This window comes from Gouania willdenowi, chromosome 1 (genome assembly GCF_900634775.1).
Source record: "Gouania willdenowi chromosome 1, fGouWil2.1, whole genome shotgun sequence".
Lineage (NCBI taxonomy): Eukaryota > Metazoa > Chordata > Actinopteri > Blenniiformes > Gobiesocidae > Gouania > Gouania willdenowi.
The window spans coordinates 26,090,737-26,103,186 of record NC_041044.1 but is presented as its reverse complement, the minus strand read 5'-3'; the positions used below and the strand labels follow the sequence as shown (position 1 = coordinate 26,103,186).

At 37.4% G+C, this 12,450-nt stretch overlaps 1 protein-coding gene across 4 annotated transcripts in view; it reads left to right on the top strand.

The window, feature by feature from the left end:
* The window catches only part of palm3 (paralemmin 3), a 34,629-nt gene extending 22,485 nt beyond the window's left edge, over positions 1 to 12,144 (top strand). For 3 of the 4 annotated variants that reach the window (XM_028459712.1, XM_028459701.1, XM_028459720.1), the window contains exons 2-8: positions 686 to 738; positions 1,196 to 1,276; positions 3,483 to 3,598; positions 5,625 to 5,697; positions 5,813 to 5,837; positions 7,533 to 7,583; positions 9,460 to 12,144. In XM_028459712.1, the coding sequence (XP_028315513.1) occupies positions 694 to 738; positions 1,196 to 1,276; positions 3,483 to 3,598; positions 5,625 to 5,697; positions 5,813 to 5,837; positions 7,533 to 7,583; positions 9,460 to 10,355 (1,287 nt within the window). In that variant the 5' untranslated portion in view covers positions 686 to 693 and the 3' untranslated portion in view covers positions 10,356 to 12,144. Of the gene's footprint in view, positions 1 to 685; positions 739 to 1,195; positions 1,277 to 3,482; positions 3,599 to 5,624; positions 5,698 to 5,812; positions 5,838 to 7,532; positions 7,584 to 9,459 lie in introns of those variants that run through there. The other variant, XM_028459728.1, reaches the window with a different exon arrangement.
* The last annotated feature ends 306 nt before the right edge of the window (positions 12,145 to 12,450 follow it).

Here is a 12,450-nt window from a genome sequence, read left to right as displayed (position 1 = left end):
AAAAGAAAAAAACCTTTACAATGGTTTATGGTTTTTCGTGATGACTGGAACTCTGAGTTACCCTGAGCCTGTTACTACGCTTGCGTCTTCTCTATGCTCTCCCAAGTGCTTTTGAATTTTAGAGACCTCCAATATTGTCCCACTCAGTGTCAGCTGCAGGGAAAACAAATATCATCTCTGTTTATCTTCTTGGAGATCCCTGGGGTCGTGTTATAGCAAAACAAAGGCTTCACAGGATGCTGGGCAGACATCCTTTGCGTGAGAAATTTGGGCGGTTCAGCATTAGTCCAGGAGTGGCCCAGCTCGACGTCCAGCTCAAATTCTGGAAAACAAATTAAACACAAGATCACCTATATTCAAGATTTGTTGTGCGTTATGCAGTTTTCACTATATTTATGCAAAAACAAATCAATACTTTTTATTTTATAGTATCGCATTGTTCAAAATAAGCTCAATAATTTTCGAAAATGTTCAGCCCACCTTAAGATTTTGCTTTTGAAAATGAAAATGTAACAACAACCCTGCCTTGTGTAATACATGTTTCACAAAAAAGAGTCAATTTTACAGTCATTACATTTACAGTTCAATAAAAAAGGATCCAATAAAGTCCAATAAATTCTCAGGTGTGTGGCAAACACTGGGAATAGGAGAAAGTCTCATGGTATCGTGTCGTGTTGTGTTACAGGTGGCAGGATGGATGAGGCGGAGAAGTACAAACAGAGAGTGGAGGCCATTGCTGTGAGTTCACACACACACACACACACACACACACACACACACTTTGTGTTTATCTCCTTCTCTCACTCGAATTTTCAAGGATTTTTACCTCCATTGCTTATCTATATCAATCTATGTATTTGTATACACAAGGAAAGAAGGAATAAACTAAGGTATTAAACTGCTTTTGAAGTTGTAAGTTTATATTAATTGATTAGTGTTCCATACAGCAGTGTTGTGAGCTATGATCCACCTAATCCTAAAAGAGCACCATTTGATTGTTGGTTGAAAGATGATTGTCACGGATGTGTATTTTTACTCCATTTTTATAGTCAAGCATGCTTCTTATTTCTAATAAATAAATAACTTGTATCACACTGCTCCGCTGTCTCTCACAGATTCCCAATAAACCCCAGTCTGATAATTATTGTTTTTTTTTCTCCCCTTATTATTTGTCTTCATCCTTTTTCATTCTCAGGAGAAGCGCCGGCTGCAGGAGGAAGAGGAGCGAGTTAGAAGAGAGATGGAGGATGAGAAACTCAGACTACAGCAGCTCAAGGTCTGACACACACATTCTGTCAGTTCTAACCTCATTTATTTGCACACATTCCACACAGTTTTAATTTCCCTCAGACACAATCCTCTAAAGACTCATTCCAGCTTGTTGGCGGACAGATTTCACGAGCAATTAATTTTTCCTCATACAAACACAAGACCAACTTTACGTCATGCCGTCCACATTTCCTGATTAGATCAGGCATCGCTCGCTGTTGAAGCTGAGCTTTCCTTTGCTGAAATCAGACTTTATGTAAGTGTTTACACACACTATTTCACAGGGCTACTCCTTTGTTTTCACATCATTTCCACACTGGCGTTCCCACTTCCTACTCAACTGGGTTATTCTGCCTCTGGGCACATTCCTTACATTTTGTTACATTTTGCTACAAGGGTTTTGTGCATGCATGGAGCTATGCACGTGATTACCAGTGAAGTCATCTCTGAAACGATGCCTCTGCAAAGCCTTGGTGTTCACTTAGGACTTTGTGCACATTGTCTAAAAAAGTATTTTCATTTTCAACAGGCTTTAAACATGATTTTTAAAGGATTGATGAAATGCTTGTTCTATTGTAGGAGGTTTTATCATCGCAGGTTTAAGGGGCTTTTCTCAGCTTTGACACAGACTTTAATGAAATGCGAGTATGTGAGACGCAGCAGCCTAAATGAAGATACTAACGTACAGGGAAGTATTTTAGAAAGGGTGTGTCCGGAGAGCCAAAGCCGTATAGAGGGGAACAGAGCAAAGCCTGTTCTGAGTTGCTGCACACACAAAGATGTTATTGTGTCACATATAGGTAATTACTTAGCTCCTGCTATCCATGGCTAGGGTTTGGAAATGTGCACATCCACTGGACAGCAATTCTGTTATTTAAGGAGGCTAAACACATCCTACGTGAGTCATCCTAAAGAGATAATTGATGTGTTTTAGCCCCTCTGACTACAGTCATAATATGGTGGCAACAGGGAGGTAATGAAAAGTAATACATTATTTCACTGTATGGTGTCAAAATACAGCCTGCAGCATTTTTAGGAGGTATACTAATTTTTCTAACTATGTCTTATGCTAACTGTTTGTGTATTGTGAATGTGATTGTTTTCACATTGGTTTAAACGCATATTATTTTCTACCCTGTTTGACTGTTGGAACACATTAGAGGCATAGTAACGATATACAAATACAACCAGGACACATGATTGAAAAAAACAAGATTTGCCATTATGGGTTTACAACTATACTCTAGGCTTATTTTCATCAGCTTCTTAGAATATTACCTGCTTTGGATAAACACACATTTGTTTTGTTTTTTTTTTTACTTGACATCTGACTACTGTAATTTGATTCCTATTTGCTTTTGACTGATTGCCCAAACGAGGAACTCCGCAAATTTTAAATTTAGTAACAATAATTGATCACATCTGTTGCTGCAAATGTTATAAATATTTACAATATAAAATGTTCACCAATTTCACATTTTTTATATTTGCTAGATAAAAACATTGGCCTCGTATTTTCTGCATCGGTGTAACATACCCAGGAATTAACGGAGCAATTCAAATGCAAATATAAAAACACAGAATTGCACTGTTCAAACCACAGCAATATGCGCTGTATAACAGAACCAACTCCACAGCTCAAAACTCCGCAGCACACAGACGTATACCAAAGGATGCTTCAGGTGTAAAAGAGATGAAAAAAAGCCATCATTGTCACATATTCTTTAACTCTGAACCAGTTTGTTTGTTTTATTTTGCTCTATGATGGTCTTTACCCGTCACAGGCTGAGTCAAATAACTACACAACACTTCAAAGACATCTAAAGGATAACATCATATAGGTACATAGTTTAAAGCATTTGAATGTTGACATCAAAGGCATCTAGGTATCAAAGGGATATAAATAAATCGAAGTGGCTCACACTTACAACCAATTAGGATTGATTTCAATGTCAACACTGAAGAAGCCTCCTGTATACAACTTCAAAGAAAGTGCATTACTAAGTATATCTAACATACTGCAAACTTACATCCAGCTTCATTTTTGAAATTAATATTTATTGATTTTTATATATGACAAAAGCACTTGGAGAAGTTAGTGTGAATTTGTTTGCAAGTTAGGAAATATCAGATTTCAATGACACTTTTTTTTGTTAAAAAACATAAAAAAGCATCTTCTTTGTCTTCATTGTCTGATATTTTTCTTTCTCCAGAGGAAGTCTTTACGAGACCAATGGTTGATGGAAGGAGCTCCCTTATCCCCGACTTCCCCAGTATCTCAGAGTCCCCGCTCCCCCCTATTGAGCACCCTGGAAAAGCCCATGGGCATGTACGCTGAGTTTGTAACTTCTGCACACAAGCAAATACACAGCCTTTCAGTGATAAGGCATGTAGGGTTGTAGTCAACCAAGGAAATGGTTGATCGACCAAGACTATGGCACATGTAGCGATTAGTAGACCAAAAAAAAAAAATACATTTGAGAATGAATGAGCAGGTGCAGAGGAGGACGAGGAGAAAGAAAAAGAGAGACCAATATTTTGTTTTGGTTTTTTGTGGTACTGATTTGCTTTTAAACACAGAACATTTATGATATGAACCTTATTCAAGCTTTAAACAGAACCCAATAAAGCAAAAGTGAAACCTACAGGTCCGACAGACATTAGGTATTCATATTTGTGCCCGACATGAAACCGACAATTAAAACGTATTTTTTCCTTTTTGTTTTAGTGGTAAGCCTGCTTTTATTAATAAACAACTGTTAATGTCAACATCAGAGCAGCACACGGGGAAACAAGCGCACGTCAAACACAGGTGCGCAGTGTGCCCCGCTGTGCCAGAGACAACAGTGGATCTATTTACATAATCTATGTATCAAATATAAGGATAATCTATGTTCTTGTGCAGAAAAAGGATTGATTTAACAGTGGATGCTTGTGCTTCAAGCCTGTCTTAATGTGTTCCCTCTCCGATCTGAGACACTTTTTTCTTTTTTTTTGCAGCACAGCACGCACTCACACACAGCTGATGCTGGACATAGAATCATGTTTAGTCATTAAATACAATATATTGATATTTAATCCTTATCACCTATATAAGTGCATTGCATTTTTTTTTTTACGCTATTGAAACTGATGCTGGTCGACGGCATCGACCAATTAGTCGACTAAACAACCAAAGTTGGCAGACCTAAAAGCATGATAGCGCCTGGGCTAACGCTCTCTGGTTGTGTTTCAGTGTTCATGTATAATTGATAATCACCACGATGGTTTTTTGTTTTGTTTTTGGCTGTCAATATATATTATGTATGACTCGAATGAATTGAGTTTTAATTCTGCCAACACTTGTATTTTTATTCAGGTAATGTGGGCTCCATAGTGTACTGCTGCACTTATTTTCAATACTTGAAGGCAGGGTTGTGGTCAATTGTAATCGCGTAATTGATAATTACAATTATGGCATATTTATAATAGTAAAAATCTGTTGCAGTTGTAATCGTAATTGAATTGTAATTGGGTTAAGATAATTGACTTTTTAATTGTAATCGCCATTGAAATTAACTAGAAACTGTCAATTCCAATTTAATTAAACGCAAAACAGGTCTATGGCTTACACGTATGTAGTTAAAAATGATTAAAACCGGTTTCATATTAAGTTTTCCCACTATTATCACACTCATACAGGTGGTAGGGGTTAGTAAGTTTGAGTTAGGATATAATATATATTTTTTTTAATAGGGACGATACAGTGACGATACAGTTTTACAGTGTAACAATAGTATGAATGTGACAGATGTTTTGTACAACTCTTGTCCCTAGTTGGGCTTTTACATAAAACATTATAATGAATGCACTAAAATATAAATGTATAATAAAAACGCATACAATCATCACAAAGCTATATACAGTATGAATGAAAGTTACTGAGAACTTAATTGTAGGGAGGTTAAGGACGCTTGCCTTGTAATCAGAGGGTTCCCGGTTCAAGCCCCACCTGGGCCATCACTGTGGGATGTTGAGCAAGTCCCTTAACCCCGAACGGCTCCCCAGGCGCCGCAAAAACGGCTGCCGACTGCCCCCCAGGTGATGGGTTAAATTGCAGAGAACAAATTTATATGTGTAACAGTGTGTAACAACATCATACACCAATAAAGTTTGAGTTGAGTAATTACATTTCAGGGGAAAAATAATAATAATTATAATGTATTTTTAATTTTGAAGTGTGACAAACACTCTACGGTTACAGGTTATGCAAAGGGAGCATTTCTGTTGCAGATTTTATCAATGTCTTTCTGTTTTTTACAATTGTGCTGATGACTTTGTGATGCATTTGATAACAGGAAACATGATCTATTCAGGTTGCAGTCAGAGTGTGAGCGGCTGGCAGAGCACCAAGAGAAGATAGAGGTGGTGACGGAGGTTGGGCGAAAAGTGAGTGGCTAAAGTGAAAAGTCTTGTTTTGGAAGCAGCGGGGCCCTTTGAGAAATCATGTAACATTGTTGAACTCTGAGTTCATGTTTCCTCCATTGTTTTTCCTACCTCACAGGATGCTGTAAACAAGGCTGGAGAAGGTAAGTGGAACCAAACCAGAGGAAAAGATGTTTGAATAATGTTTGTTTGTTTTTTCTTATATCTTTTAAATAATAATGATCATAAATGGCTTTTGGAAATATAAAAATGTGCAGCTTTGAAGAGTTATAGAGTGATATGTGGCTATCCTTATCCTACCTAAGATGACACTGAGCGCTCACATACAGGAACCTGCTTTTCGCTGCCACAGCCGAGCTTTAAATGCTACTCTTACATAATTACACTTTATTTAAAATCCCCATGATTATTATTATTATAACATATTTGCTCATGACGGTTTTATTATCTGTAAGAAATGTAATGAATGGTATATATAGAAAATGGAATACTCTAATATGCTTTTGAACAATATTGCCTAAAAAAATACGTTAACAACAAACTAATAGCATATTTATCAATAATAGAAGCCAAACAGTGTACTCGGTCTGTAGTTTGTTGATGGACTTTGGTTATTCATGTGTGGGGTCTACAGAAGCAGGAAGTCTAAATACATATTAAAGCTGCTATATAATAATTTTACGATAAACTCATAGTGTATGGCTCATAAGTCAATGAATCCAACATCATTTGCTCAAAAAAGAAAGAATTGCAACTGGAAAGTTTGTTTTGGTCTCCGCCGTAAAACTCTCTTATTGATATTTTTGGAAAAGTTTTGCCCTGAAACGGACACTAGATCTGTAATGTATCATAATGAATGAAGTAAAAACACTTCTTTACACCCGTCTCTGACTCAATGTCCCACAATGCACTACATAATGTCAACGGGAGTGTTTACTGTGGAGATGAAAACTTTAAACTGGCAATTTCAAATCCTTTTCCATTCTTTTTGTAGTGAATGATGTCCGATTTATTGATCGATTCATTGACCCTGTGATTTTATCTAATAAAAACTATAAATAGCAGCTTTAAATAACAATAGCTTGCTGAATATTTTATATGCAAATGAATAAATTGCAAATTACACAAGTTTTCATTTAAGTAAGAGTTCCCACGGATCCTTAAAAAGTCCTAAAAGGCATTAAATTCATGAATCTAAAAATAAAGCCTTAATTATCATTAAATCAATGTTTCAAAGATCTTTATTTTTAACACATAAGTATGATTTCATGATTGTAATTAGTCTCACATTTCAAAATAAATGGTAACATTTCTATTTATTTTTTAAATGTCTAAACAACAAGGGAAAATGTAAATTTAACCAAAATTACCTGTTGTTGTTTTATACATTTCTGGCTATTTTTTAGTCATCTGTGTTTTTGGAGTGATATTGATTATTCTTAGTCTAGTGTTTTTTGACTGTCATTTTGTGTATTTTTGTGTGTTTACTTTGGTAGCCGCCAGTTGCACATCTGAACTAGACTCTAGAAAAGAATTACCCTTACCCTGTGTACGTTGATGTGGTGTTTTTTCCCTTATTATGTTTGTTGTGATGTTTGTCTTCAATTAGATTTCAAATGGCCTTAAAAAGTCTAATTTAATTTGACTAAAGCTGTAGGAACGCTGTTAGCAGATCTTTGCTCATATTTTAATGTAGCGTTATTATCATTCAGTAAAGCTGCCTTCTTCAGTGTGTTTTAGTATGTTGTTCCCATCTAGTCTGTAACCCATTGCACCTTTTAAAGATGTCATGGTCAGGATGGCATGGCTGTTGTCATCACACTACACTCTCTCTACAGAGATGATCCTCGAGGTTGTGCTGAATGGAGAGAAAAGTGCTGTCTGTGCAGGTGCGTAAGAAGGTGGATCACGCTATAAATACACAGACGTGCCCCTTTCAACTGGCAGAAACGCATTGGGCCAAAGTTAATAACAAAGGTTACATTCTGTCTTCATCTTGAACAGTTTGATTCTTCTTTGAGGTCGTGTTGCTTCAAAGAGCATGGAGTCACCTATAGAAGCACGTTTCTGTGTGTTCTGCATTAAAGCGGAGGCAGAGAGACGCACCTGTTCTTTGCAAACAGATCACACATGCTGTTGTGAATATTTATGCATGTTGTATAAAGTGTTGTCTTCAAAGTTATGCTAATGCGTGTCAAATGCATATCTTGCAGTTTTAGAGGGCAGCGGGTGCGTTGGCGTGTCACAGTAGCTCACATTGCTAGAGTGGCTGTTTGAAATAAAGTCAGGTTGTTTTTTGGTATGTTGCTGATCTGACCTAACTTTTGTCAGCAGCATACATTTGTCTTTTATTGTAGTCTTTAGATAATCTTTAGAAGATTATTTTTAAGCTACGGCACACGTTAGGCATGGTAAATCCAGCGGTCACACTATTACAAGACTGTTTTGTCTTCTTTTTTTACATTTTTATTTGTTAAGTCTTCATTAACCTCTACTACCTTCAAACTGCCAGTTACTACTTACATTTACACAATGACATTCAATGACAACAGTGTTTTTTTCAGCTAAAAATGACAGATTTTGGACATGTTGACAGAGTGATTGAAACTCATTGCTGTATATTCCTTGGTATTCTTTCTTTTTACTTATCGTTAATAGGGATGTAACGATTCACTAGAAAATACTGTACTATTTTCCTTTTATTTTTCATTGTCAAAAGAATCCCTTGATAAACTATTCAAAATAATGCAATTTAACTAAAAATAAATCTTGAATTAAATAAATAAAGGGAAAATACAAATGAAGAAGAAGCTTATTCATTTAAATTCTGGTTCAATAATAAACAATGCAAAACTGCATAATAGTTCTTTTTCTTTTTAAAAGTGCAACTGAAAATGTATTTTGTGCCTTAACAATTGGACTTGAACCAGCAGAGGGCGCTGGTAACCCAGTGGTCGGTTGGCATGCAGCTAATCGAGCAGTGAAGAAGAGATGCTATGCTAGCAGACAGAGCTAATAGAATAACGTGACTTTTACAGATATTCATGTAATATTGCAGATATTCTTTCGGTGCTAAAGGGGTAATGAATCATTTATCAACATATTTAAGAGTAGAAGGCAGCCAGAAAGAAAGTATTAGCAGACTCCGCCCGCCGCCTACACTCGCCTAAACCTGATGGTTAAAAAAAGTACTGCGATTCAATTTTCAGAAGATCGATATCAATCGTGATACCTATGAATCAATTTTTAACTGCCTTACGATTAATCGTTACATCCCTAATCATTAATGATTATATTTATCAGCTATCCAATCAGTGTAGGCTTAAAATTGCTTAGCGGTGCTATGCATTTGCATGTAATATGTATGGGTTGTCAAAAGAAAAAAACTGCAGTTCAATACATTATTTATATTAAGCACGGTCATACTGGGAGTTGGTAACACTTTACTTGAAGTTTTATACATGAAGCTGATATTATGCTGTCATTAGCATGAATAAGCTGTCATAAACCCCACTAGGTCCCTCCACCTAACCCAAAAACTGCCCAATATAGCTCCAAAGCTGTCATAATTTAGCGTAAGACACATAATGACAGCTTTCATGACATCGTATTCACGCTAATGACAGATAAAGACAGCGTAATGTCAGCCTTATATATGAAACTTCAAATAAAGTGTGACTGAATATTCTTAGCAACCTCATAACATGAATAGTAATTCAATATGAGCTAGATTAGGTTTTTAACTGTGATCTTTGTTTACTTCAGGAGCATCTAAAGATGAAGAGAAGGTAATGCCAAGTGTAGTTATGGATGAAACAGCAGCTCTATTAACCAATGGGGAAGACATGCACAGTAACATCAGTCACAGTGCTGCACAACAGAATGGTCAACCAAGCACAAATGGGTTTCTTGGAGCCCCCGGGGGTCCTGTTGGCATGCAGTTAGGCCCTTTGTGCTGTGTTGGTGGGGAAGAGTCTGCACAAGCTTCAAATGCCAACATTATAGAAGAGGAGGAGGAGGAGGAAGAGGCTGTGGTGATGAGAGCAGAATGTGTGATCATCACAGACGAAGGAGATGATATTCCAGAGGTGCAAACGTTCTACGTGCACGATGAGAAATCGGTTAAAGTCATAGACGGGTTGGAAGCCGAGGCATCTGAGATGGTAATAAAAACAGAAACTGTTTCAGTGACTTTTTCAGAGTTGGACAAGAACTTAGCGACTGAAGCACAACCAACAGTTGAAGATAAAGACATAGAAACACATTCAGATGTCCATGAAGAGCCTGCCCTGGAGCACCTGCAAGCCCCGGCCAATGCCCTAGAGGGCGCTGCAGTGGCTTTGGTCCCCGTCTACTCTGAGGCACCATCTTCCTCTTTCAGTCCTAAAGCAGAGGCTGAGGAGGAGGCAGTAGTACACGTTGAAGATGCTGCGTTTGTGCCTGGTCAGTTCCAAGAAGTGTCTCTGGCTGATTGTCAGGGGAATCACAGGACAGCGGCAGGGCCGGGGGAACAGGAGCCCCTCCTGTCCGAGGTCAAAGTCTCCATTGCCACCACGGAGCCAGCAGGAGCTCAGATTCCATCAGGCAGAGAGACAGAGAGCCGCGAGGGGGTGGGCCAGGCCCCCAAACGCAAAGCCTGCCAGTGCTGCTCTGTTATGTGACTGTTCCCTCGTTTTCATTCCCTTCCTCACAGCCTCTTCACTCGGCCCTCACGCTGTGCCCTTCTCACTACAGTTCCTCACTCGGCTCTTTGTTTTATGCATCCATCCGTTTTTTGTCATCAGTTTGTCCACTTCCTTTTCCTCCATGGTCGTCTGCCAACGTTCCCAGTGTTGAACCAGAAGTTTCCTCATTCTCATGAACTTTGATATCACAGCAGGAAGAAAGCTTTGTCTGAGATGAGAACCGATGTCTTTGAAGCTGAACTTTGAGCAAGAAACCACCCAGGAAGAAACCGCTGAGTCTGAGTTTGTGTTCCCTCCGCTGGACTTTGCTCAGTGTGCTACTCAGATGATCTATATTAAAAGATTTTAGAAACAAGATAACCTGGAAGAAGCTTACTTTGTATATGAAAATAAATAGCTGTATTTAAACATGAATATGCTATACACATATGAAAGGTATTTCCTAATTGTGGTATGTGACTGGAATAAGGCAACGTAGAGATTAGTTTTTTTTTTTTTACATTGCTCCTATTAGATGCTATTTTATTACAAGCTCATACTAAGGACTGACCATGTCTCTACTTTATAATAAGATTATTGATAACTTTTCCAGTACAATATGAATAGTTTTAATTTATTTTAAACTGGTCTATTAGTACATTGACCAGAGGAGACCCTCTGATACAGCTCTAAATGAGTGATAGGATGTGGACGTGTTGAGCTTTGCCTTGACTGTTGAATCGTTAGATTAAACTGACATTTCTGATGCATAACTAACTTTTCTGTTCCTCGCTTGAAAGTCAAGTTCAAAAAGACATTTCTTGACCCATTTAAAAATAAAGATGTGTATCTTTCATCCAAGTATGCCTGAAAAGGAGCTCAAAACTGGGTCGTGACGGTTTCTGACTGTGTGCACTAAAAATATGAAATGGTGCTACGATGTAGGCCTACACTCTATTCCTGTTAGCTTTGTTTCTCATTTGTTATATCTTTCTTGAAACAATCATTGAGGATACTTCTTAACCAAACTGTGTTGGTAAAACATGTTTTTTTTTTTTTTAAATGAAACTAGTCGTGATTATTTACACTTGATGTGGAAATTATTAGAAGAAGAAAAGAGAAGATTAGTAAGAAACTATCCTCAAGCTTTGCAGGAGGGCTATCATCAGAAATGAACCCTATGATGTGTTTTCATGCTCTGTGTTTTCAAGTTCATGTCCCACTCACTAACATTGTGTCTTTCTGAGATTAAAGGAATCAGCCTCCCCATCAAGCAGTTGCTGGATTTTAATAAACCATTAAAGGACCCAGCTGTAAATATATTACAGCTTGGAAAATACTGTACATTGAGTCAACATCAGAACCTTTCAGTTCACTTCTAAAGTCGATGTATAAATGACAATGAACACATGTATGTGGAGTGTGAGATGAATCCAAAGCAATAAAATAAAAAAAACTAATATGGAAGAACTTGGAAAAGTGGAAATCATTTTCTTCACAAGGGTAACATTGGTTCTTCTACATGATGGAATGTTTTTCATATGACTAGCTTCGAATAGGTTACAATCTCAGTTTATACGTGTATATGCAAATAAATATTAGTTCGCATTAATGTAGTGCTGACATCCAAAATCACTGGCCACACACTCCCATCCATAGTGACTTTGTATCACAGACGCGTCACACTGCGAGCATTGAAAATAACCTCAGACCACACACTGCAGTTAGGGGCGGCGCTCAACTTTCAATAAACTAATCACGTTCAGACTTACCCATATCTATTTTGTAGGCCTATAGAATTATGTAACATATACAATTATTTATATGGAATGATTTCTTTATTTTGAGGTTGATTATTTTTAACTGTATAAGAATCACACAGCCATATGGACATGAGATATATGCCAAAATTTAACTTAAATGTTGTAATGTTGCATTTTTTGTAACAGTAATCTGTATGTATGTATGTACTGTACCTGACACAGGAGATGTGAGCATGATGTGCTCTACTGAAAACAAATTCCATTGATGTGGCCATCAATAAATGATTCTGATTCTGATGCAGATAATAATAATGGGAGGGGTCCCGATC